At 37.7% G+C, this 24437-nt stretch overlaps 1 protein-coding gene across 19 annotated transcripts in view; it reads right to left on the bottom strand.

Moving 5' to 3' along the window:
• Positions 1 to 24437, bottom strand: part of dlg1a (discs large MAGUK scaffold protein 1a) — a 167489-nt gene that overhangs the window by 58048 nt on the left and 85004 nt on the right. Inside the window, exons 1-2 of one of the 19 annotated variants that reach the window (XM_067459717.1) lie at positions 15448 to 15792; positions 14395 to 15015 (exon numbers count right to left, since the gene is read on the bottom strand). The exons of 13 other annotated variants lie outside the window; for them this stretch is intronic. In XM_067459717.1, the coding sequence (XP_067315818.1) occupies positions 14395 to 14610 (216 nt within the window). In that variant the 5' untranslated portion in view covers positions 14611 to 15015; positions 15448 to 15792. Of the gene's footprint in view, positions 1 to 2110; positions 2720 to 14394; positions 15793 to 23992; positions 24098 to 24437 lie in introns of those variants that run through there. 5 more of the 19 variants (XM_067459724.1, XM_067459722.1, XM_067459721.1 and 2 more) reach the window with 5 other exon arrangements.

Genomic DNA, 24437 nt, shown 5'->3' with positions numbered 1-24437 from the left:
ATTATACACGATTATGTACATTTGAGGAAATCAACAAACTACATATACCATAAAACTGTGAATGACAATCATATTTTGTCAAAATGTTATTTTAAATATATGATTTTCATCAGAAAACTACTCGTTTGCCCTTTAAACTGTAAAGCTAGCATATTAAAAATCAATGCAAAATGCTTCTTGTAACCCACCCTCCATAATCTGAATTTTTTCAGATGAGAAAAAAAGGGCAAAGCTTTTACTTACATTTTTACAGATACTTAGTAGTCAAAAGTTTTCATGTTGAAAACATTTTGTTGACAAACAGCAAGGTAGCTAGCTAATGTTAGCTAGCATTACATAGCTTCTGTTCATTTTCAAAAACCCTTTTGTCTTATATTTTCATGGGCGGTGACTCTGATTGACAGATCTCATTTCAGAATTGTGGCGAATCATGAATTCAGAAATGAACATGATGTGGACTCAACACTGTTGTGAGAGAGGATCTGACGCAAGCAGATATCTATGGGAGTTCAGCAGATTCCAGCTCTACAGGAGCAAAAGTGAGTGTTGCCATGCTGTCAGTGAGGAGACATCCGCTGAAACTGGCCCCTCTACACAGGCCGTCTGTGTCAGCGTTCCCAAACAAAAGCGATCTGATCCACAGCCGCTTGTCCAAGCACCAACCACATAGCCAGAGGAGATGGATATTCACTTACAACAGTTCAGTTCACCCAGTCAACAAACACATCACTGCAACTACTAATTAGAAAGGGTTTCCGTTTCACTAACCCTCACACTCAGGGTTATGGCAGAGACTTGAGACTATGGCATGTACTATGGTACTATATTTGAGTGACAACAGCACACAAGACAGTCAATCAATTCAGTCACAACTTTTTACATGAGCGCATGCTGTCCAGCCTAAATTGACCAGTGTAACTTATATAAGAATCTATTTACACTGCATGCTATTATGGCGGTTGTACAGTAGTCATGGCCTGTGATCTCGGAGTTAAAATTAGAATCAATCATTAGCATTGATCAGCAAGGCTGGTTCAGAGTTCAGCCTAAAGCTCCCACCAATATTACAAATGAATAAAACAAGACATCCCACACTTTTATACCGCATAATACAAAAGAAAATCTCATATTAATTTTTTTTTTAAATAAAGCATGTACTTATAAAAGATATTAATATCATACTGATGTTATTATTCCATTCCATTATAGTGTTAAAAGTGTATAAAAGATATCAAACATATCCACTGCTTACAAAATGCGTCAACACGATGACCAAAACATTGCATCTTTTGACACAGATTCTTATAGGATCCAACTATTTAAACACACACACACACACACACACACACACACACACACACACACACACACACACACACACACACACACACACACACACACACACACACACACTTTTTACGTTTATTAAAAAAGAAGTCTAATGCTCTTACTGTGTTTAAAATGCATTACAGTTTAAAATACATTGCAAAATGTGATTTATTCCTGATATGGCAAAGCTGAATTATCATTACTCCAGTCTTAGTGTCACATGATCCTTCAGAAATCATTCTAATATGATGATTTGGTGCTCAAGAAACCTTTTATATTATTATCAATGAAATAATAGCTGAAACACCGCTGTGCACCTTCGTATTTTTATGGAAACAGTGAAAGATTTTTTTTTTCAGGGTCCTTTGATGAATAGAAAGCACAGCATTTGTTTGAAATGTAAATCTTTTATAAATAACATTATACATAGTCACTTTTGATCAGTTGAATACATCCTTGCGGAGTAAAAGTATTAAGTTCTTTCAAATATTACTGACCCCAGAATTTTGAATGGAAGCATATACACAATTTTTTTTTTTTTTTTTTTTTTTTGTTCAATGTCTGTCAATTCATTTGAATACATGACGTAAACATGGATCTTCACATCATCACTTACACCTCCAATATCATATTTGCAAGGCCCTGGCAACCACTGACAATGAATCTTGAGAAATAAGCATATAATCATCAAGTTAGCTGAAACTTGAATCCTAATAGCTCAACTTCCTCCACTACCTTACAGTACCACAACCACCCATGTCTCAATAAGTCTCGCACATACCTTATCCGATGAAAACGTGCCCCAAGAATTGGTAAGCCACAAGGCACTGGAAGAAGCTCTGACTTTAGCTGTGCTTTTGGTGGGGCTCTTTTTCACACTATCCCTCAGGTTGGTGAACTTTCCTCTGCTTTTGGTGGAGGCTGGAAGGGTGCAGGAGCTGTACTGTGGAACCCTGTGGGACTCCAGATGAGTCTGCTGGAAGTTGAGCAGGGCGGGCTGAGACAGGTGAGGCTGCTGCTGCTGCTGGTGCAGATGGTGGTGGAAATGATGATGGAATTGCGGATGTTGCACCAACTGTCTCGGCGTTCGGGTCAGCGTACCGTGCACGTGTCCGACGCTCTGTTGCATTCTGGGATGGTTGCAGTTGGCCACCTCAGTCACCCCAGTCCGACAGTCCACGTAAGCGCCGCAGCAGTATTCATGGTTGTTGCAATAGGTAGTCATTGTATCCCAGCAGAAGGGCGCCACAGCAGACCATCAGGTGTACGCCAGGTGAAACGATGGAGGACGCAACCCAAAAAGTGATGCGCTTGCTTTGCTGAGCAATCGGGAAGGAGAGAGGACACACCGTGGTTGTAAATCTGGTCCTTTTCCCCTGGCTCCACTCTTCTGCCAACCTCTCTCACTGTCTATCTCTCTTTCTGCCTCACTCACTCTCATCCCCCTGCACTTGCTCACCAATTAATGAGCTCCAATGGGCACTGCACATGACAGCACACAGTCTCTTCTGCAGGCATGAATAATCAATGCTCCATTCTTGATTTCAGCATTGGCGTCCGGACGGTCTGCATGTCTCTCTTTGGACAGCAGATTTGCATCCTACGTTTGAGATTCACAAGGCTTTTTGTAGTCTGATTTGCTTTTCAAAGCATTAACACGGGTCACAAAGTGAGAGGTCACAGTGGATAAACGCAATCTCTATTAGATGCCTGGCAAGAGGGTGGGCGAATGGGCCGCTGCGGTGTATCAGGGCATATTATGGTGGAGCAGAGCTTCGCTATGACCTTATTTTACAACTATTATTTCACAACTAATCTCCATTTGTACCTGCACTGTAAGATATTTTAGACAGTCCTCTGTTATTTAATTTGAGCCCTACAGTGCTGACAGCTGGCCGCTGGTCATTCATTTAAGCCCATGGGGTTTCGATAGAACATCCCATTAAACCTGCTGTACATTACGTGGTTTATATAAAAGGGTAATCTCAAATCACAGTAAAGACCATATGCAAATTGTGTTTCAATAAAGACTTTTTATTTAACCAGTTTCTTATAGAATATAAAATAAGATAGGCTTCAGTGCAGTGACTCTACATGTCGTTTCTCACATATTTTCCAATTAAATAAACGGACGCTTCAGGGGCTGTCAGGGGACACTGTGATGAGAGACTACTTCTGCATTAGGATTGGACAGTTGTAAATGTACCGTTTCCTGTTGACTGCACCTTTTAATGTACCCTGTCCTGTTTCTTATGGGGTTGTGGGTGAGAAAGGGAAAGGAGGAGGAGGAAAAGAGAGAGAAAAAGCAAAGCTTGTGCCTGAGGCTTTTAAAAAGTATGCCACCAAGAATGGAGACTAAAGGAATATATATTAGTAGTATCTGATGAACTAAAAAAAAACTTTTCATCAAAAGACAGCAATTACTGTATATATACACTATAAAAATATTTTTTACATGGAATGATTGAAACATAAAAAATAGATTAAAACAAGCCTAATAAGAATAATAATTCCATTCGATTAAAAGAAGAATAAATAATCTCACATTTTTCAGGTTTCTTTTTAAGGAAAGAATTTTTGTGGATGATGCTTTAGCAGAATTTACAGTATTACTGCTTTTCATTAACATTTCCAATTGTATTTGATTGTGACAGTAACACTTTACTTAAAGCCTTTATGTAAATTGCATAAGAAATGTATTTATAATGTTATTATGATATAGTATATCTTTTCATATATAATTATCACATATAAAACCAAAGTTAAAAATATATTTGCAGATTCCTTGTTACATCTGAGATCAGTTGTTTGTAAGGTGTTATACTGTGTAATGAATAGATCAGTATGGTAATTTATTATAACTGTGGTTTCAATTATTCATGAGATCATACGATGCATTATAAGGTGCATTAAGGCATAATTAATGGATTAAAAATATCTGCCACCTGGGTCAAAAATGAGTGAATGCTCTCTGCACATAATATATGTTCATTAAATACTTTCACTTCAAACCCAATAAAAACCCCAGCCTCAGCCCATTCAGAAGTACCAGTAGTTTGGTAGAATGCCTGAAAAAATGCTAATTTTAAAGAAAAATATCAGACAGACTTAGAGGCTTTTGCATCTGAAGACCTCAGAGATATATACAGGGGCTGTGGAGGTACATAAGTTAAACATTTATTTTTATTTGTTTAGGTGGAAATCCCTTCAAAAAATCTAAATTCAATTTTTTTTATGTGCTATAATCTCTGGATAGTGACAATATTCTCTCATATTCATATGAAATACTCTCCTGCTGTACAGCAGATGGCTCCATACACATAGACATGCTCAGGTTGGAGAAAAGCAAACAAGGCCACACACTGAACACATCAACCATCCACCATCAATGTGAAAATATTCAGCCCTCAGTGTGGCGCTATACAGTTTGGCATAAGTATGTTATCTGAGGATCATTAATACAAAATCAAATTTTAATTAAGTTCAAAGGTAGGAATGTAACAATATTGAAATTCTGACAAATACCACAAAAATACAATAATTATTTTCATGTTATGGCATGTTAGGCAAAAAACAACAACAACTCATTTTAAATGCTACAAGTGAATTTAGGCGTCACACAATAATGTGCAGTATGAACAAAACATTTTGCTAAAGAGTACATTTAACAGTGCTATTAAAATATACTTTATTTACTTAAGGGATAGTCCACCCAAAAATTACCCCATGATTTACTCACCCTCAAGGTATAATATGACATTCTTCTTTCAGATGAATAGAATCATATTTAAAAATATCAATGCTCTTCCAAGCTTTATAATGGGAGTGAATGGTGGCCCTGAAGTCCAAAAAAGTGCATTCCATCCATCATAAAAGTAATCCATACAACTCCAGGGGGTTAATAAGGGCCTTCTGAGGCAAAGCGATGGGTGTTTGTAAGAAAAACATCCATATTTAAAACTTTACACACTAAAGCTTTGACGCCTCTCACGGTTAAAACTAATAAGGCTGGGCAACAAACTCAAGATCCTCTTCTCTTATATCGAAATCCTCGTTTTAGACTTCTAATTCATGGCCGGTGTTTTGTTTTGCTCTATCCTGTGCGCTTCTGTGTTTGTCAATACGTCATGCGCCAGGTCAGGGGTTTACTCTTTCGCTGTAAATCGATGTGTACGGCCGTCAGTCGGAAGCTAGTTATTTTAGTTTATATAGTTTTATATATGGATATTTTTCTCACAAACTACTTCACTTTAAAGGCCTTTATTAATGCCGCGGAGTCGTATAGATTACTTTTAGGATGGATGGATGGATGGATGGATGGATGGATGGATGGACTTTTTTTGACCGCCATTCACTCCCATTTAAAAGCTAGGAAAAGCAATGACTTTTTATATATAAATCAGAAAAATCTAAAATGTAAAAATGGGAAATGAGCATGCACAATTTAAAAAAACTATACTGACAGAAACTGACTAATTACGGTAAATACTAAGAAGTACAGATAAGCATTTCTTTCTTTTTTTTAAATTAATGTGTGAATGACGTGTTAAACAAGAATACAAAATATTATAATTTTGTTTTATTTTTAATGACGTTTTAAAGCTCGCAAATTATTTATATTTTTATAGATATTCCCTAACAGAGATTCAAAATGCACAACTGGAAACAGTGAGTGAGTTGAAAAGGATACGGAAGCACATGTCTAAATGAGTCGAGATCACAGAAACTGGATGCTAATGCAGTGTAGAACACTGAAGCATTGATCTCTAACACACACCAAACCTGAAGCACATCCTTGAGCTTAAAAACCCAGGTCAACACTAGCAGTGTTCATGTTTAGCCAAAGGGTAGACCATAGGCCAACATCTTATATTATAAGCTTGCATTTCCCTCTGAACAGTCTGATCAATAAAGACCGCTGTTCACCGTTCTTTCACTGACACAGGATCTTGATAGACATCACATTGCCCAGCTTCTGCCGTCTTTGAATCGAATGAACTCATTCACAAACGGGCACTGAATCCTTACTGAAAACCAAAAGAACAGAGAATTTGAGTCCTTTTGCATATTTCTATTTAACTACAGTAAAACACTGTGAAGAGAACAACAACATACAATAAAGGTGATGTGTTTAAGACACTTTTTCCTCTCACACCTATTGAAATGATATGAAATGCAGCATTAGCTGTTCATATATTGTTTTTGAAAATAAATAATTTAATTATAAGAAATATTTTTTTTTAACAATAATTATTTTGAGCTTAATATTTTGAACTCACAACAATGTGACTCAAACTGTGGCATGAGATTATGGTTAGTCAATCTGTCTGATTGACTAATGGCGGCCAAGTGAGAATTCTGGGAGTTCAGGATTTAGCACAAAAAAAAAAAAAAAAGAGTAATTATAATGACGACAACAACAACAACAACAATGCAATTTTATAAATAATTATAACATCATATTTATTATATACATTTATATGATTAACATAACTTTTTATGATTTATTATTATTATTATTATTATTATTATTGCCATTACTCATTTATGTTTATAAATAAATCATTATACTATGCTTAATTCAATAAAATAAGCTTTAAAAGGCTGGACCTAATTAACCTCCAGATTTAGTTTTTCTTTTAAGTTGCCAGTCACCACCACTTTTTTGGTGGCTCCCAGAATATTTAGTTGAATAAATATCTGAACATGCAATATAAATCGAGAAAAAACAGAACCTGCTTTTGTTTATTCTAGACAAAGAATAAACAAAATGTTTATTCTAGCTTCATGCTTTATTTATCAAGTAAGTTTTATTTTTTTTAAAAAGCAACATTTTGAGCAAAAAGCTGAGAAAAATCATGTTTTGTCAATAACTACGTCTCGATCAGATTCAGCACGATGAGAAAAACACAGATGGGGTAGATCGAGTCCATAAACACCCCCAAAGCTTGCACAGTCATAACCACTTCCTGGGTCCACATTTCACTTTGTAACATTAAGCCGTTTTGATTTAAGCCTTTTGATTTATATGCTATTCATTGTTGATGATCACATTATTTTTAATTTGCATCTGATCGAAGATCAGAGACCGCTCGTTTCTGCTCTTTTTTTCCTGTGTTTTGATCTGGAGATACTGTTCTCTTTCAGAAAAAAACAAAAAAACATTGGGTATCTTTTTTTTAAATTATTTTTTATGATACCGGTGCCAAACTGATACTTTTAAAATGCTACCAGTGTCTAAACGGTGCCTAAACGGATACAAAAATGAGCCACAAAACGATGGTGGATGACATTAAAGAATGGCTTTTTATTGAAAACAAAACAAAAAAATCTTCAAATTGAACAATTTTTAAAAAGTTTAAAGTATACTTAAACATAAATATAAATAAATACAAAACACAACAAATTAACAATAAAACCTAACTACAACAACAATTTAACGGTTACAGTACTAATAACAGCAAAGTTATCCGTATTCATGGTACGCTACAAACCAGCATCAAGTTTCAGCAATTATTTTGCAGAAATATGACAACATTCTCTGGCTAAATATTTTAGAACACATCGCCTTATTGTGTCACGTGACACAGCAGACAGAATAGTGCTGTATGTATCACTTCTATTTCGTTTTTTCTTTATTCAAAATATTCACAAACCTGTTAACTATGCCATAAACTGTATATTATGTTTTCAAATAGTTGTAAGTGAATGTGTTTTGTCATTTAAAAAAAAAACCTACTTTATAATGATTATGTTAGTTTGTCTATAATGTGTGATGGGCGCCACCATGTTAGTTTGAGCACCAATTCAGAGAGTCAGATCTGTTGGATTTGCATCGCGTAAATTCACTCATGGCTCACGAAATACATGAAAGTAAATGACCGATGAACCGGGAGAAGTATAGAGTAAACTACATAGTTTAACCACATAGTGAAATTATGAAAAACTGAAAGGACTGTTATTGCCACTTCCATAGACATCAGTGTGTATTGTTTTGCTAGTACTTGCATTTAAATGTCTGAAACCTAAAATAAACATCATGTGTTTGAAAACACTGAATAGTTGTGATACGTGTCAAGCACAGAGCGATTCTGTATCTAGCTCGGTGCCAGCCAAAGCACGTTTAAATTTAAGTCCAGGTCCAGTTACATACCGGTTATATATGTTTCGGGTTTCGCTACCCAATGTGTTCGGTAGCAGATATGTAATAAAGCCCTCAAAAGTGATAACACGGAAAGCTGGAAAACTAGTCAATGGCAGGGGGGCGTTTTCTTTTCTCATTAATGATGAATCAACTCATCAATTGCCGGGAAAGTGTTAACCAGCTCTAAATGTAGCCCCTTTTTTCTTATAAAATAAACAAAATAAATCATTTTCCTGAAGGTTATCTTGACTATATTTTAAACCACGAGTTGCACATAGCTCAGGAAGCTTCCCTGATAATTTATTGTATGCGTGTGGTGTCTCTGTACTCGAAAGCAAGTAACCGCAGAGTCACTATTACGCGCTCGCACAACACACTTAACACCAATCCGGTCAAGAGGTGCTGCCACTGCAAATGATCTACAACACATTGTTTTGATTAAAGCACCAGCTTAACGGCAAATTATCAAATAATGAGCACTCAAATCACTTTGCCCTCCGCAAAACAACCTTTAATGCATCCTCTCGTATAAACCACAGCCAGAGGATGCGTCAAAACAGGATCAGTATCGTCTTAAACAGAAGCAAAATGTTCATTCCTGTTGCCATGATTCACTGTGGAGAATGTCTCCTACACACACACAGCCCACAGATCTCTCTCCTCCACCTCCCCCGGCCAGCACGCACAGGAACGCTGCATCTCTTCAGCCTGAGAAATACACATCTCCCTGAAGAAGAAGAAATTTTAATCTGCTACAACCTTGCTGAAGCCATAAATTACACCAGGAAGGAGGGTCCCTCTTTTGTCTCAGCTGAACTAATAGGGTTAATGGGCAGGGTCACAGAGGGTGATTGGGTGGCCATTACGATGGTGATTGATGAAGCGACGGCCGACTAATCTGCTGTTTACCCAAGAACAAGAGTTCCACCTGCACATCTCCCCTGATGAAAGAGATGCTGTCATACAAAGCTCTATGTTCAACAGATATGAGAAAAAAATAAACAAGTGCTGCCACATGATGAAATGTCCTTGCTTGACGATCGCTATGGCAACACCATGGCAACAGCTGAAGCTGCAGTGAGACCTGCGAGGCTATACATGCTCTCAGGAAGACTGCAGCTCTACGGATCTTAAACGGCTTCCCTTGAATTAACATCATTAAGTCATTCTGTAAGCCGTGCTAGGATATTTCGTTTTATATTGCTATTCTTTTTCTTATAATATTGCACATGTGTTAACATGCTTTTATTCATATTTTCATTGATGCCATTTCCTACAGTTCATTTAATGAGAGTTCAGCTATGATTTTGTGATGTACAATCTTAAAAATACAGGTTCCAAAAGGGATTTTCGCAGCAATGCCATATAATTTTTTTTAATCTAAAAGAGCCGTGTAATGGGCAGGAAAGATGGATGTTAAAGGTTCTTCATGGAAATATAGATGGCAATAAATAACCTTTATTTTTAAGAATTTAATAAAACAAGACTCATTGTATTTATCGAAATGTATATTGCATGAGGTAGCTGGTGATGCCTATTAGATATAAGAAGCGAAAAGATAAGAAACGTTAATATTTTCCTTAATTGGCTACACAAATGCTAATGTGACTACATACATTTATTAGTTCCTAATTTCACCTGTGCCACACACACACACATACGCTCATATTGAGGTGCAGTGGTAAATGAAATGGGCTTAGCTGTGCTTGAGATCTTGGTGGGTGGATGATGGAAGCCTGGCGTATTATTGCTATGCCTTCACCAGAAATAGATCAACAGAGGCAGGTAGAACATGGAAATATTATACAGATGTGCTGCATAAAGAGTACACGCATATATAGCATATGCCAACTAGGAGGTCATGCAACTTGAGTGCAGCTAACATTAAAATATTAAAATAACATTAAAATGTATGATATATCAGCATAAATTAAAGAGCATTAGTTTAATAAATTAGTTGGACTCAGATATTGGAACTGCATTGTACATGTATACATACACCGCATGATGATACCCTTTTTAAAACAAAAGTGGCATCACTATATAACACTTTCTTTTTCATTGGCTGCTTCATAACCTATCCATATTTTAATTAAATTTACAATTAGGCAGCCAATAAGTGGAAGCACCGCAACAAAAAGCACTTCTCTAAAAGGAAATGCTTTCCTCAGATGCCATGCTTTTTCAGGCTCTCTAAGCTTTTGTGGAAAAACTGATCAAACACTTTGCATTTTTCCAGTTAAATAATTCCCCTCCTTCAGTATAATATGAATGTCATGTTCATAAAATATGTTTGATTCAAAGCACAGATCTTTGTGTTTTTCGCTTTCTCATTAAGTGGATCCATGACTTCAAATGGTCTATAAATCTAACAGCCAATGGCTTCACATTACCTTGGATTCTTAGCAATAACATCAAGATGAAGCCAAAATTTTACATGGTATGTGTCATTTGATACTTTCTGTTGTGACATTTAAATATGGTTAACACTGATTGCAAATAGCAAGATACTTTTTTTAAAATACTTTAAGGCATTCCAGACATTACAATGCAGCACTTCTAAAGTGACCATCTCTTCAATACAATGAAAGGTGAAACAAATAAAAATCGATTATATGATGCTGTCAAAAACAAAAATATCCGATGGATCACTGGATCAATGTACTTTCAGCCGAGGGTTTAAGGGTACAATTGTTCCATTATTTATTCACCCTCTAAATCTGTGAGACTATTTCATCAGTGGAATACAAAAGGCAGATTTCTGAACAATATCCTCGCAATACTAAAACAGATATAAGTAAATTAAAGGAAAAGAGGACTGGGACAGTCAATGGCCAAAATGAAGAATAAAGAAAAGCACACTAAAACTATCATAAAATTGGTACTATGACCAGAGTCAGCACCAGAACACACAAACTTGGGGGCTCAATTGGAGTTTATTTTATTTTATTTTATTTAAGAAAATAAAAAAATATTTTAGAACGTTTTTATTCAATGCCGATAGGTCACGCAGTCTGACAGATGTATCACTTTTACTTAATTTCTCTTTTTTTATTCAAAACATTAAATTTGTTAATTATATCATGGGACTATACAATGTATTCCGATCAAATAGGTTTAAGTGAATGTGTTTTATCGTTTAAACACTTTATAGTGATCATGATAGTTTAACACGTGGTGGTGCCACCATGTTAGTTTGCACTGTTCAGAGAATCACATCTGTCCGATTTACATCAAATAAATTCATCCATTTTTCCTGAAATGCATAAAAGTGGCCGGTGAACTGGGAGAAGAATAGAGTAAACTTTATTAGTTTCCTACACAATGTGTGTCTAATATGAATAAAACACTGTCAAATTATCACTGAAAGGATTATTATTGCAGCTCGCATCAGAGTATGAAGTTTGTATATAACAAACTATACATAAAAGTCGTTTTATATAGTAGTTAGTCAGAAACCTAAAATAAACATTATGTGGTTAAAAACACTGAATAGCTTTGATGTATGAAAAGCACTGAGTGTGTCCGTTTTTGGCTTAGAGCCAGGCAAAGTGTGAGAGTACAATGAAATTTATCAGTGACGCACTGAACATTCTAATCTCACCGGTGTGATCGTACACATCAAAGGGTTGAAATCAACTTAATTTCGGGGGTGGAGGGGGACAAATTCAAACTGAGGAGGAGGCACACATCAGATTTGAGAAGGCAATGCCCCCTTTTGCCCCCACGTGGTGCCGGTCCTGCCTATGACTCATGCACTCATTATGACTCAACTCACTGATTCAATGATCTGGTCACAGCAGTTAAGAGCTCACTGGAGGGCAAGATTATCAATCAATAATGACTTTCTTTTTGTTCTGTCTATCAGACAATGCCATCATATATGGCTCCAGAAAACTTGAAAGTTGGAATTATGGCAGTTGTTTGAAAGATCCGGCCCCCATTCACTGGGCAACCGTAACATTACTCACAATGACCTGATGGTGATACAACAATGATAGCTGCAATAGTACATTCTGAAAAAAGTTTTCAGTGTTCATAATGCCTGTCCAACTCATCAATGGTCTAGTGAGTTGCATTGGGCTGCATCACAAACCCAGGATCACTTCATATCCAGCATTTGCAGTGTACCACTCATTATGGCAGTAATGAATTGCACTTATATTCAAATAATAATATTTGATTGTCTGCAGATGACACAAAAAAAAGTGTGATAGTTTTGGCAAGTCACGTCAGTTAAGATCGCATCAGCTCACTCTCAGCTGATCCACGTCTACCTATAGAAATGTGATGCCTGTCACAGCATCCCATAAGGTTTATTCAGTATTATCAGCAGGTTTATCAAGTTGCTCATGAGCTAATTTACCCTCCTGCATTCGCAACTCCTCTCGTCCACAGTCGGTACTAATCCTTCTGATATTCCTCTTCGAATCAGGCTGTCATTTATCTTAATTTAAGTTGTTACATTAAATGATTGTCATCAAGAACATGAATGATATCTGCAATACATTTATGTTGGTTCTGTTCCCTTTACCCCGTTTAATCGCAGCGCTCCATAGTCTATTTGTGCTAGGTTGAATAGATGGGCAGGAAATTCTTGCCCAGAACAAAACAATACCGCCAATCCAAACTGTATGCTAACAATCTAACAATAGTGGTCCTGACAGAACTAAAACTACAAAGAAACATACTACATTCATTAAGTATTCATTTGTAAGCTATGACATTGTGTACTGGTCATGGAAGGCTTCTAACGGTTACCCAACAACACACAAATCATGACCTGAAAGTTTAAAGCATTCCCAAATTCTATTTTCAGAATATTTCAAGACTCTACTTCCACTATAATCATAATAAAAGACCTTATAAGAAAGAACTGAGTTATGTAGGTACCACTGAGAGGAATTGCTAGTTTGGCCCTTTTAAAAACATTCATGAAAAAGAGATGCAGTTCTCAACAATGGCAGGGCATAAAATAACTGACTGTAAAGCCCTTTGTTGCAGCTTCTATTTGTCTTGCTTTTATTCTAGGGCATGACCCCCTATGACACAACGACTGACCATGTGTTTTTGGGATCATAACCAGCCTACCAGACAGACTGCTTTTTGGTCTGCTCCCTCAGGTCACTCATGGCCAAAAAAAAGAGCAGAACTGCTTCGACCTAACCGCTTCATATGATTAGATTCAAGAGGACTATCATTCACCAACTGAGTGCTTTCCTCTACCTATGGGAAGCAGATACTTCAACTGTCCAGTATGATTATGTATTGTAACTCTCAATTAAATGGGCTTTCACTGAATAGCTCTGCCAATTACATCATGAGAAGCAACAATAATTTATTGAATTTATTGAATACAAGTTGCTTTTTACCTGCACTTTCTTACAAGCAAAGAGACTCTTTGGACTAGCCACTTTTTCTGCTCATAATAATGTTAATAATATGTGATGATGTTACATTATTATCATTGCAAACATGAAAGAACAAGCTAAGTAAATAAAAGGATTAAGACGTATTGAAAGCTGTAGATGTGTCACTCTGGACAAGAAAACGCAGACAAACCACAATCTTTTCCACCAAAAGGATAACATACTGGCATTGTTTTTTACAAGCAAAAGTCGTGCCAAAGATGTTTTCAGTCAACATCCCTGTTGCTCTTAGTAATATGTTACAATATGCTTTTGCCTTTACAAACATTGAAAGGACAAACTAAGCAAATAAATGCCACATTTAATTCTGAAAGGATTAGGAGGTGTTGAAAGAAGTAGATGTTTTGCTCCAGTCAGAAACCCCAACAAAACCTATAATGGCAAAAAAAAAAATGCATTCTCAAGAGCGCAACTAGTTTACAGTGATGTTTCCCCACACTTGACCCAAGTACACGTGCATCTCATGCAGCAGGTGTGCTGTGGCGAAGTTACCTGGGTTGCTCCTGCCGTGATGCAGTCGCTGAAGGCACCGCGTCGCGTGAAGAAGGCCAGCAGCTGCTGCCAGCGAGTGGAAGACGAAGGCAGTTCTTCACTGGAGCTCCGTTTGGCCCACTGCCTCTGTTTGGACCCTGGGGCAGCATGACCGGATGCGGTGTTGGCCCGACCGCCTCGCGGGTACAGTGTGTTGTTTCCGAAGATGTAGTTCATCACAGCCCTTGGGGCCAGGACAGATCCCCAACAGCTGTCAAGCGCCGAGGCAGTTCGGAAAGTGGAAGCGTGGCAGAAGAGGGAGGGTGCACCTGGATAAGGTTACAGCATCCTCTCGCGGATCCGACGACGGAACAATGTAATTGTGAAGTTGGAGCCGACAGCCCAAAATCCATCCGTCGCCCAACTCACAACCTCCTTGTCCTCACCAGCTGGGAGATCAAGTGTGCAGCAATCTCATGCTGGAAGGTGGAGTGGGCAGCAAGAAGGGAGGAGGTGATCGTGCTGCCCACGAGTGGTGCACACAACTCTGGGCTGTGACTCCAGCTCCAGACGAGCTGAGACCTGAGAAAGGATCAATGAAGGACCGGCGAGCTCTCGGTGCATGGGGGAGAACCTAAGAGCCTGAAGAAGCAGGAAATGGGTTCAATTAACTGGCAAGTGTTACAGTCGAAAGCCCACAGTTCTCCAGGGATTCTTAATCTAAATGGACTGGGGCTACAAGATTGTCCACGAGCAGGTATCAATCACATCACTTTCTTAAAAGCAAAAGAAAGCCTTCCACTGCGCATTAAATATAGATGCTGGCATTCAGGGTGGTACCCTGATGAAAAAGAAACGATTGGGGTTGTTGTAGTCCTTTTTTTCTTAGGCATGGCCACACTCGGAGGACTCCAGTTCTCCGGCTGATCATTAGAGCCAGCCGAGCCACAAAAACTATTTCAGCAAAGCTATTGATTTTTCCCTCCTCCTTGCACTTTAGACTAAAAGCTTCATTGTCGGAAAAGATACGATTACCTAATGATTATAAAACTTTGTGCTAGCAAACATACTCACGGCTCCGAACGGGGGAGAGAGGCATAGATCCAGTGAGATCCAGAGGTAACGGTAAATCCAGGAAGGGAGCGTGCGCTACGCGTTCAGAAGAAGATGACGATTCCATGCTGTCTGGATGCTCCTTCTGACACAGATCAGCTTTCACACACTGCAGTCTCTTTCCACACACATATGATTCAGTGAGGGGGAGACAAAAGGCTGTGCCTTCACAGGCAGGAAAAAAAGAGAGAAAGCGATTGCAAAAATAACCTCGTCTTTGTTAATAAGACTAGAATTCCTGCAGATCTCCACCACGGCAACGCTCCGCAGTCAAACCTATTGACAGCAGCTCTGTGCCGGTGAAAACTATCCAAGGTGTGCCACAGGTGTCAAATGAGGTAACAGACATTGTCACAGCTTGTGCCTCTATTCCCCCAGGACCAAAACCATGGCAACAGCTTCCACATCAAATAAAGCAAGCAACCCCACAGAGCCTGCGCCCTGCCTTCTCCTCCACCTAAATAGCTTATATTCACAGGGCTTTAATAGAAATTAAAGAACCACATGCAATGGGCCTTTTACAGCACAGCATCTGATCAAAGATACTGCCAATCGTCTTCAGTGATACCAGCAATTTTCAAATTAGGAGGAAGGGCGAAAAAACAAACAAACAAACAAACAAAACTATGACGTCCATTTGTGGTTAAGGGAAATAATAGCACTAAAGCGGCTTAAAAAATATTGTAATTGCATACATTATTTGCATTTACTAAATAAAATAATAAAAGGGATGCAAATTAAATCAGTTAAATGTTTTTTAGTGCATATTTAAATGCATAGATAGATAGATAGATAGATAGATAGATAGATAGATAGATAGATAGATAGATAGATAGATAGATAGATAGATAGATAGATAGATAGATAGATAGATAGATAGATAGATAGATAGATAGATAGATAGATAGACACGCAGACACGCAGACTGGGTGCCGGCCAGATTAGCCTGGAATTCGTGCTTCTTCGGTAGCGGAGCCGCACGCAGTTACAAAATTTGACGTGCACAGCGCCAAGCGAAATGAGGTCTTGCGCACTCCGCGTTGGCGTCATTTTTGCCGCGCGCACCCTCAAGCTCATGCGGGTGCATCGAGTATAAACAAGACTTTGTTCGAGTATAGTATAAACAAGAGTTTGATAAATGCAAGTTAAATCTTCAGTTCAATCTTTGTGTGCTAAAAGGGCACAAGTTCCAATCTCCTTTTTTGCCAAACAAATGAAAAGCACGTCATCAATGTCTCCTCTCTTGCTGTATCAGAATCTCATCTAGCTTTCCTCAGAGATGGTCAAGTCAAGTTCATTTTGTGCATGATTACATGGATATTATATATATATATATATATATATATATATATATATATATATATATATATATATATATATATATATATATATATATATATATATATATATATATATATATATCCTAAATTGTGGATAATTAAGCTATATATCATAAAATACCACAAATATCACAAATAGTCTTTACAAATAAAAGTGTATTGATCTTTGAAAAGATGTACCATTATCATTAATTTAAATGAAAATGGTCTCAGAACGACAATATTATCATTTATCGCAATAATTGCTTGGCCAATTTATCATCCAGCAAAATTTGTTACCGTGACAGTCCTAGGTAATCGTATCTTACATGCATAACATTTCCTTTTACAGTGAAAGTCTATCAACCCAACAATGACACAGATCACTGCCTTAAGACAATGCCCTAGGACATGCTTTCTAGCATTCTCATTTAAATGTGACCTTCTAAATGTTGGAGTGCATCAATAATTCATTAGCAATTAAATAAAAACACTGTGCATTTATTTTTCATGAGTGTTACTATGGACCCCATGGCATTCCAACTTCATGGGCACCTCGAAAATCCAGACCCCCAACACCACAGCATCTCAAGACTCCACTGTTTAACATCATACAGTATTAAATGACTCCGCAAAACCAGAGATTTATTCTGCTGTATAATTGTAACAATGACACTTGAACATGATCTAGTTCTCTGATCAAATTAGGACTTGACAATTACACAATAGTGTGATAGTTTACAAACTCTATCCAAACCTTACTATGATCACTCCAGACATGCAGTTCTCAACGGATGGGTCACAGGTGTGCAGGGTAAAACAAAGCTTTGTAAATCATACATAGCTTTGACGATAACAATATAGATAAGCTTAAAGTTGCAATAGATGATCTGGAAAATGCTAAATTTAGCCTGCTAGCATCGAAAGCATACAATCGTGCACTCCCTACAATTCCCGTAACAATTTGCCGGACCTCCTCCAAAACACATGAAGCGTACAGACCCGAACCGAAATGACCAGAGACAACTTTACTGGATCATTTTTCATTAACCGGTGAGAAACTTTAAAGTGTGTAACAGAATTAAAATAATGAATGTAAACAACTGCATTGTCGCTCCGCGTACTTGAACGTGCTGGTGACGTATGATGTCTGCGTGAACAGGCTGCGCAGTGCTATGCAAACACACATTGGCTGATAGGGAAAACATGCTATCATTTTATTTATACAATGACTGAACGAACATTTAATGGTCTATGCCTTTCACAGAAAATACATAATATTTATATAATATACAATATAAATAAATATCTAATATACTATATAGATAGTCTCTTTTATATATATATACATTCATAAAAAAATACATTTAGACCGCTCCTAGTATTGAGCTCCTGTTACTATCAGTATGATGATATCCAGCATAATAAAAAATGTTTCTGAAGAGAATCACCTATTGCACCGTTAATGTTTAAGAGGGAGGGGAAAACAATTGTTGACTTCAATGTATACATTATATCAAGACTTTAGAGCAAATTGATCCAATACACATATTCAACAAATTTCAAGATTGCAAAAATAACTAACAAAACTAAATTAAATTAAATTGAATAACAAAAACATTTTTTGTTGGACAGATATTCAGTATGTCAAGTTAAAATGATCACATATTGTTGGGTTTATGCAGTTAATGGTGATATTTATGAAGTGACTAACATTCAAATGAAATCAAATTAGATTATAAAAAAGTTGTATTAATCATTTATCTAGGGATATTTTCTTTTTTATGTTAAACTATTTTGCTAGTGGATTGAGTCACCACTAAACGTCTAATGTAAAATCTCTGTACTGAAGCAAAACTGCTCCAGGGTTTATTGCACTGCTGATGAAGCAAAGTGCTGTAAAATGGCAAATCATATTTTACAGATAAGACAAGCTCTGTCACATTGATAGACACAGGATTGATATTGCACTTCTGTGACTGTCAGAGCAGAACATCAATGTTCCTACACAAAATGTTCAGTTCAGCCTATGACATCTAAGAAAGAGGCGTGATCATTTAATTACTGTACAGCTCATTTATTTCCCTATAGAGCAAAAGACTACCAAGCAGGCAGTAACATGGCTTCTGCAGACTGTTATGTCACATAAGAAAACAGAAAAGCAGAGAAAGAATGGGGGGGGGGGCATAAATATCCATGTCAATCCTAATTATTTTTTGCCATTTTCTGCTTCCTTTGCTCATGTGTAATTTAGATGATTACCGTTTAATAACAGTAAAATGTAGGTGGTGCTTGTCTATGCAAAACTCCAACTGCAATATTAGGGCATTCTATCTAGGATGTTGTCAGTTGCTAAGATGCTTGTGGTTGCTAGGCTGCTTGAGGGCTTAAATCAAAAGATCTTAATGTTAATATATATTATCATATGTATAAATAAATTAATTAATAAATGCATAAAACAATATATACACATATGTATAGTCCACCCGCAGGCAAAAGTAATTCCAATGCTTAGAATATTAATGAATAAACATTAATATTAATTTGTTCTTCTATCAAACAATTATGCCTCTGCAAACACCATTAATTAAAAATTATATGAGATTGGCGTTGTAATGGGGTCCCACACTGGGACCACTAGGGAAAATGCGTTGTTTTAAATGCATTAACTATGGTCAAAAGCTGAATAATAATAAAAAAGATTATGACAGTATGTCTCAGTACTTGATTTGTAAAACCTGACAATCATGTAATTTTTTGTCAAAACATTTCTTTGTACTAAATGTTTAAAATTAAATCTTGATTTCCAGACTTCAGTGGTGACTTTTAGTTCCTGTGTATACATTTAACAATAAAAATAATAATAATTTAGTATTACAGAACCCTTGGTTGTAGCTCTTTAATCTTGACAACACTGGTTTGATGAGTACAATTATCAAATGGATCTAATGTAAAACATTTTGGACAGGACAGGACTTCTTACACAGCTTTTGTTTTTTTCACAATCTATAATCTGTTTTCTACTGTTTTTATGCATTTAAACACAAAAACATTCGGGTTTATTGAAATACTTTGATTTTAAGGGTGCTTCTTCCTTCTAATAAGCAGATGTCTCTTTTGTTTACCACCTCACAGTCTCTGAGCCATTTCTCCTTTTCCCCAACCACCAGCATTATGGGCAATCAATCGATAGCACAATACAAGGACAAAAGCCTTCGGAGCGTCCCTTGCCTCTTCCTCAAGCTCTCAGTCTCAAGGCCAAATGAATTTCAGCAGTAAACATGCAAAGAGATGAGCAGTTATTTCAGAGATGGAGTGTGGAGCACTTGGGGTGACAATAAAAATGGCATGTGGTGCTACTCTACATGTGAATGTGCATATCTTCTGTAGGCAGACGCCGCACGATAGTTCCATTATCATATTCGCCGTACATTTTTCCTTTCAAGCTCGCAGATACACAATTACATTAAAAGCTATGAAAACGCAGAACCACAGAGACTTTTAAAATGCAGCGTATCTAATGATAGGAAAAACAACAGAGGGATGGGCTCCTGTCATGAACTTTAGTTATTCATACAGCTTCAAACTAAAAACATGTTATAACATTTCTACATTGATTTATATATTATTTCTTCTGTGAAACACAAAAGGCAGAATATCAGAGCAGTTCTCTTCCAAATATTGCCAAACTCAAAAATAAAACAAGCTTATTAAAACCATCATAAAGGTGGTTCATGCTATCATCTAACTCATATGCTATATTCCAAATCTTCTGAAGCCATTTAATAGATTTAATGTGAGGAAAGACAGGCACATAAGTCAGATGCACTACTTTAAAGGATGCTTTCATGCACCTCTGTTTCCATAATAAATAAACATCTACATTTGTTGTATGGAAAACGGCTGCCCTGTCACTCTGTGTAACATCACTTTTTGCATTCTATGGAAGCAAGAAAATAAGTTGTGTTAAAAGAACATCAACTGTAAATCATGGCAGAACATTCCTTTTGAGTAAACTGTCCCTTTAAGGTCCTGTTTCACAGACAGGGCTTAGATTAAAGAGATACTTCACCGCTTTTTCATATTAAATTATGTTATTCCCTTAACTAAAACGAGTTGATACATACCTCTCTCATCTGAGTGCGTGCTTTTAATCGCTCTGACGCGCAGTGATGATCTGATAGCATTTAGCTTAACCCACTAATCCCAGTTTATTCACTATTGTACCAAACAGAGATCAAGTTAGAAGCGACCAAATTAGAAGCATCTCTTCCGTGATACCCTGAAATTTTGAATATTCCAATCTAATATGATTTCTGACCTGTAAGGTTGCCAGAATAATAATCTTACACGGTGTGTTAAAAGGCCAGAGGAGAACTGGCACCCCGACTGAGTCTGGTTTCTCCCAAGGTTTATTTTTCTCCATCACGCCCTGATGGAGTTTTGGTTCCTTGCCACTGTCGCCTTTGGCTTGGCTTGCTCAGTTGGGGACACTAAAATTATGATTAAAGTTATTCAACTAATTATACAAAAAATGTATGAATTAGGTTTTATTTAATTCTATAAACTATAATACTGATCTGCCAACATTGTCGCTATATGATAAATTAAAATAAGCTGATAACATCACTGTTTTCTCCAGTACGACTGTACAGCCAAATCTAATTTTGTTGCAATATTATCCTGTTTGACACTGTGAAGCTGCTTTGACACAATCGTGATTGTAAAAGCGCTATACAATTAAAGTTGATTGAATGATTGATTGATTGATAAAGCCGCGTTTCCACCGCAGGAACATTACCCAGGAACCAGGAACTTTAGGTGGTACTCGGTGTGTTTAGTCCGCAGGAACCAGGGTCTAAATGAAGTTTCAGATAAATATTTCCCCCTCCAAACGGCCCTGCTCGCGAGGTAGTAATTTTTCAAAGTTCAGGAACTTTCGAGGGCGGGACTTGGGCGCGGAACATGCTGATTGGTTGAGCTCACACAGCATTTTATTTCATCCGGCATTTTTAAAAGTCTTTTGCGAGGTTCGTTCTGCGTTCAGTAAATATCAGTCTTGCTCTCAGTCTGGTGGCGCGCGGTCGTCTCAGCCATCTCACGTCATGTGCAATGTCCGTAATAGCTGATAATAATATACATTGTCATTTTAAATCTAGCTTTACAAGCTTTCTGAATATGCTGCATGGCATGCTGTTGAATCTGCATATTAGTGCTCTTTTGTGTTGTTGTTAATTTCCTCTTTAGTAAACCTATACATAACCAGCAAAAGCAGCACAGCTTGATCTCTTCCATACTCGTTATACATTTTTTTACAGTCTATTTTTCACCATGTAAACGACCTGACCGATTACTTTTAAGTGTGCGTCCTTACATGACGTGACATAGTGTGCCGCGCTCATGTTGACAAGAGAGGAAAGATCATTTTTCTGAGGGGTAAACTTTTTATTTCGTAAGTTATGAAGATAATGTTGGAATAATGACACAGCGTATATTGCCCCAGGCAGTTTTTACTTTAACTGCACCTGACAGAAGAATAACTTTTTTTCTGAGATGATAATAACACTTTACAACAAATAAATAGCTTAATACTGTATTAGTCCTGGTGGCAGTTAAGAGTTGCTATGGCTACAGTTAACACATTCCAGCTGCTGGAGAAAACAGCGGCGACATTTTTGATGCGGGAAAGACAAACTGCATGTGACCAAATGATTGCGATTGAAAGTCATCACATGTAAACACCAGATCGGTTTAGATAACGTCTCATGTAAACAGTCCACTAAATCTCTCAATCGGTACAATTTTTTAAATCATTTTTTGTTTATTTTTGCGGTCGCGCAAAAATGATTACTGTCCGTCACTGACTTGGACTGACAGTCGCGCGTAGTCCTACATCACCGGACTAATTTGCCTAATCTTCACGGAACTTTAGATCGCGGTGGAAACGCAGACAGTTGCAGGTCTGGGGGGAGAAAAGTTCCTGTAAAAAAAGTTCCTGGTACAAATTGTTCCGGGTAATTTTGGTGGAAACGGGGCTTAACTTGATCTCTGTTTGGTACCATAGTGAATGAACTGAGCTTAAAGGGTTACTTCAGCGATTAGCATATGGCTTTGTATCAGTAGAAACTCTGGAGTATATTCTAATGATTGTGCTCCCTCTCCTCATATCCCCCTGAGACAAGAGATGCATGCATTTTATTTCTGGAAAAACTCCTCCCATGACGGAAATATCATTATGTCATTTTGCGTCATGGGAGGAATTTTTGGCCAGAGACTAAAGACTACAGCCAGCAGAGGGAACTATTTCCACATGTTTTCAGCTCGGACATGGGGGATGGGAGATCACACTCACAGCTCAGCTCGCAGCTGCAGGCATTCATGTAAACGCTGCAGCCGGCGGAGCAAAGTAAGTGTAAATTCTCAAATGAATTCCTATGAAAGTTAAGCTTCCAAAGGCATGAACTGAAAACGTGCCAGACTGAACGCACGCTGTGAATCTAATTTGATGATGAAAGTTGCTTTTATAGGGAAAAAAAAAGATGGGAGAAGAAATTATGACGAAGAAGTACATCCCAAAATGTGCCTACTCTTCTGCGACACACTCAAAAGTATTTACTTTTTCTTCAGAAAAAGAGTATACTTTTAGGTTGTAGTGTATGCAAGCAAATTGAGACGCGGCATTAGTGTCCGCTCGCGAAACCTTTGTGAGTGATAAATAATATGAGATAAGAGAACACAATACTTTAAAGCGAGAATGCAAAAACATTTCCTCCCGTCTCAATTTGTCCCCGTCACCACGTCTCCTTAAGAGTCTTTGTAAAAAAAAAAAAACTACAAAAAAACCTAAAACCAAACCAAATACAAATTTATACACTTGTATGCTGCAGTTAATTTGCAGTTAAGCTGGACAGTCCAAATCCATGCATTCTTCAGTATAAAAGCACATAGCAAATACTGCTTACAACTTATAAAAGCTACATTATAAAAGTACACCTTTAAAACCATGTCCGTAATGTTCTGCATTTAAAAAGAAAGGAGGATGTAACTGCAGAGGCAATCTTTTCCTCCCCTTGTCTGTCCTGTAATTTACATGCACAGCTCAAAGTCATTCTGTCTGGAGCAAACACTTCCCGTAGGCATGCATTCCACAAACCTGTTTCACGTATATAATACTAACTATTACCCACCAGCAACTGCAGCTGCAATCTCTTGGTCCTCCTAATGCTACTGATCAGACGCCGTCCCATCTTTTTGGCGTACCAAATGGAGGCCAGCATGTCACTTACGAGTCCGGAGGTGAAACCCGGCACAGCGTGGCATCCAGGGTTTGACAGACCACCCGATTACAGCAGGGTACTCCTCAGCTCTGATCCGAAATCCCCACCCACCCCCAGAAGCTGCGTCAAGGTGATCCCATGATGCAGTGCATGCAGGATAGGATAGTGAGAAAGGGGGCTAGGAGCTTGTCCCCGCTTGAGCCCGCCAAAGAGCTTCACGGGTGAACACGTGGACCTGCATGCTGGCCGTAAGGGAACCGCTGGTGCTACAGGACTCTAAACTCTGGTCTGTTAGATTCCCTAAGAATGACACAGCTCATTTTTCAGTAAAGCTGTCTCTCTCCCCCTCCCCTGC

Source organism: Pseudorasbora parva, chromosome 12 (genome assembly GCF_024679245.1).
Source record: "Pseudorasbora parva isolate DD20220531a chromosome 12, ASM2467924v1, whole genome shotgun sequence".
Lineage (NCBI taxonomy): Eukaryota > Metazoa > Chordata > Actinopteri > Cypriniformes > Gobionidae > Pseudorasbora > Pseudorasbora parva.
This window is presented reverse-complemented; position numbering and strand designations above follow the sequence as displayed.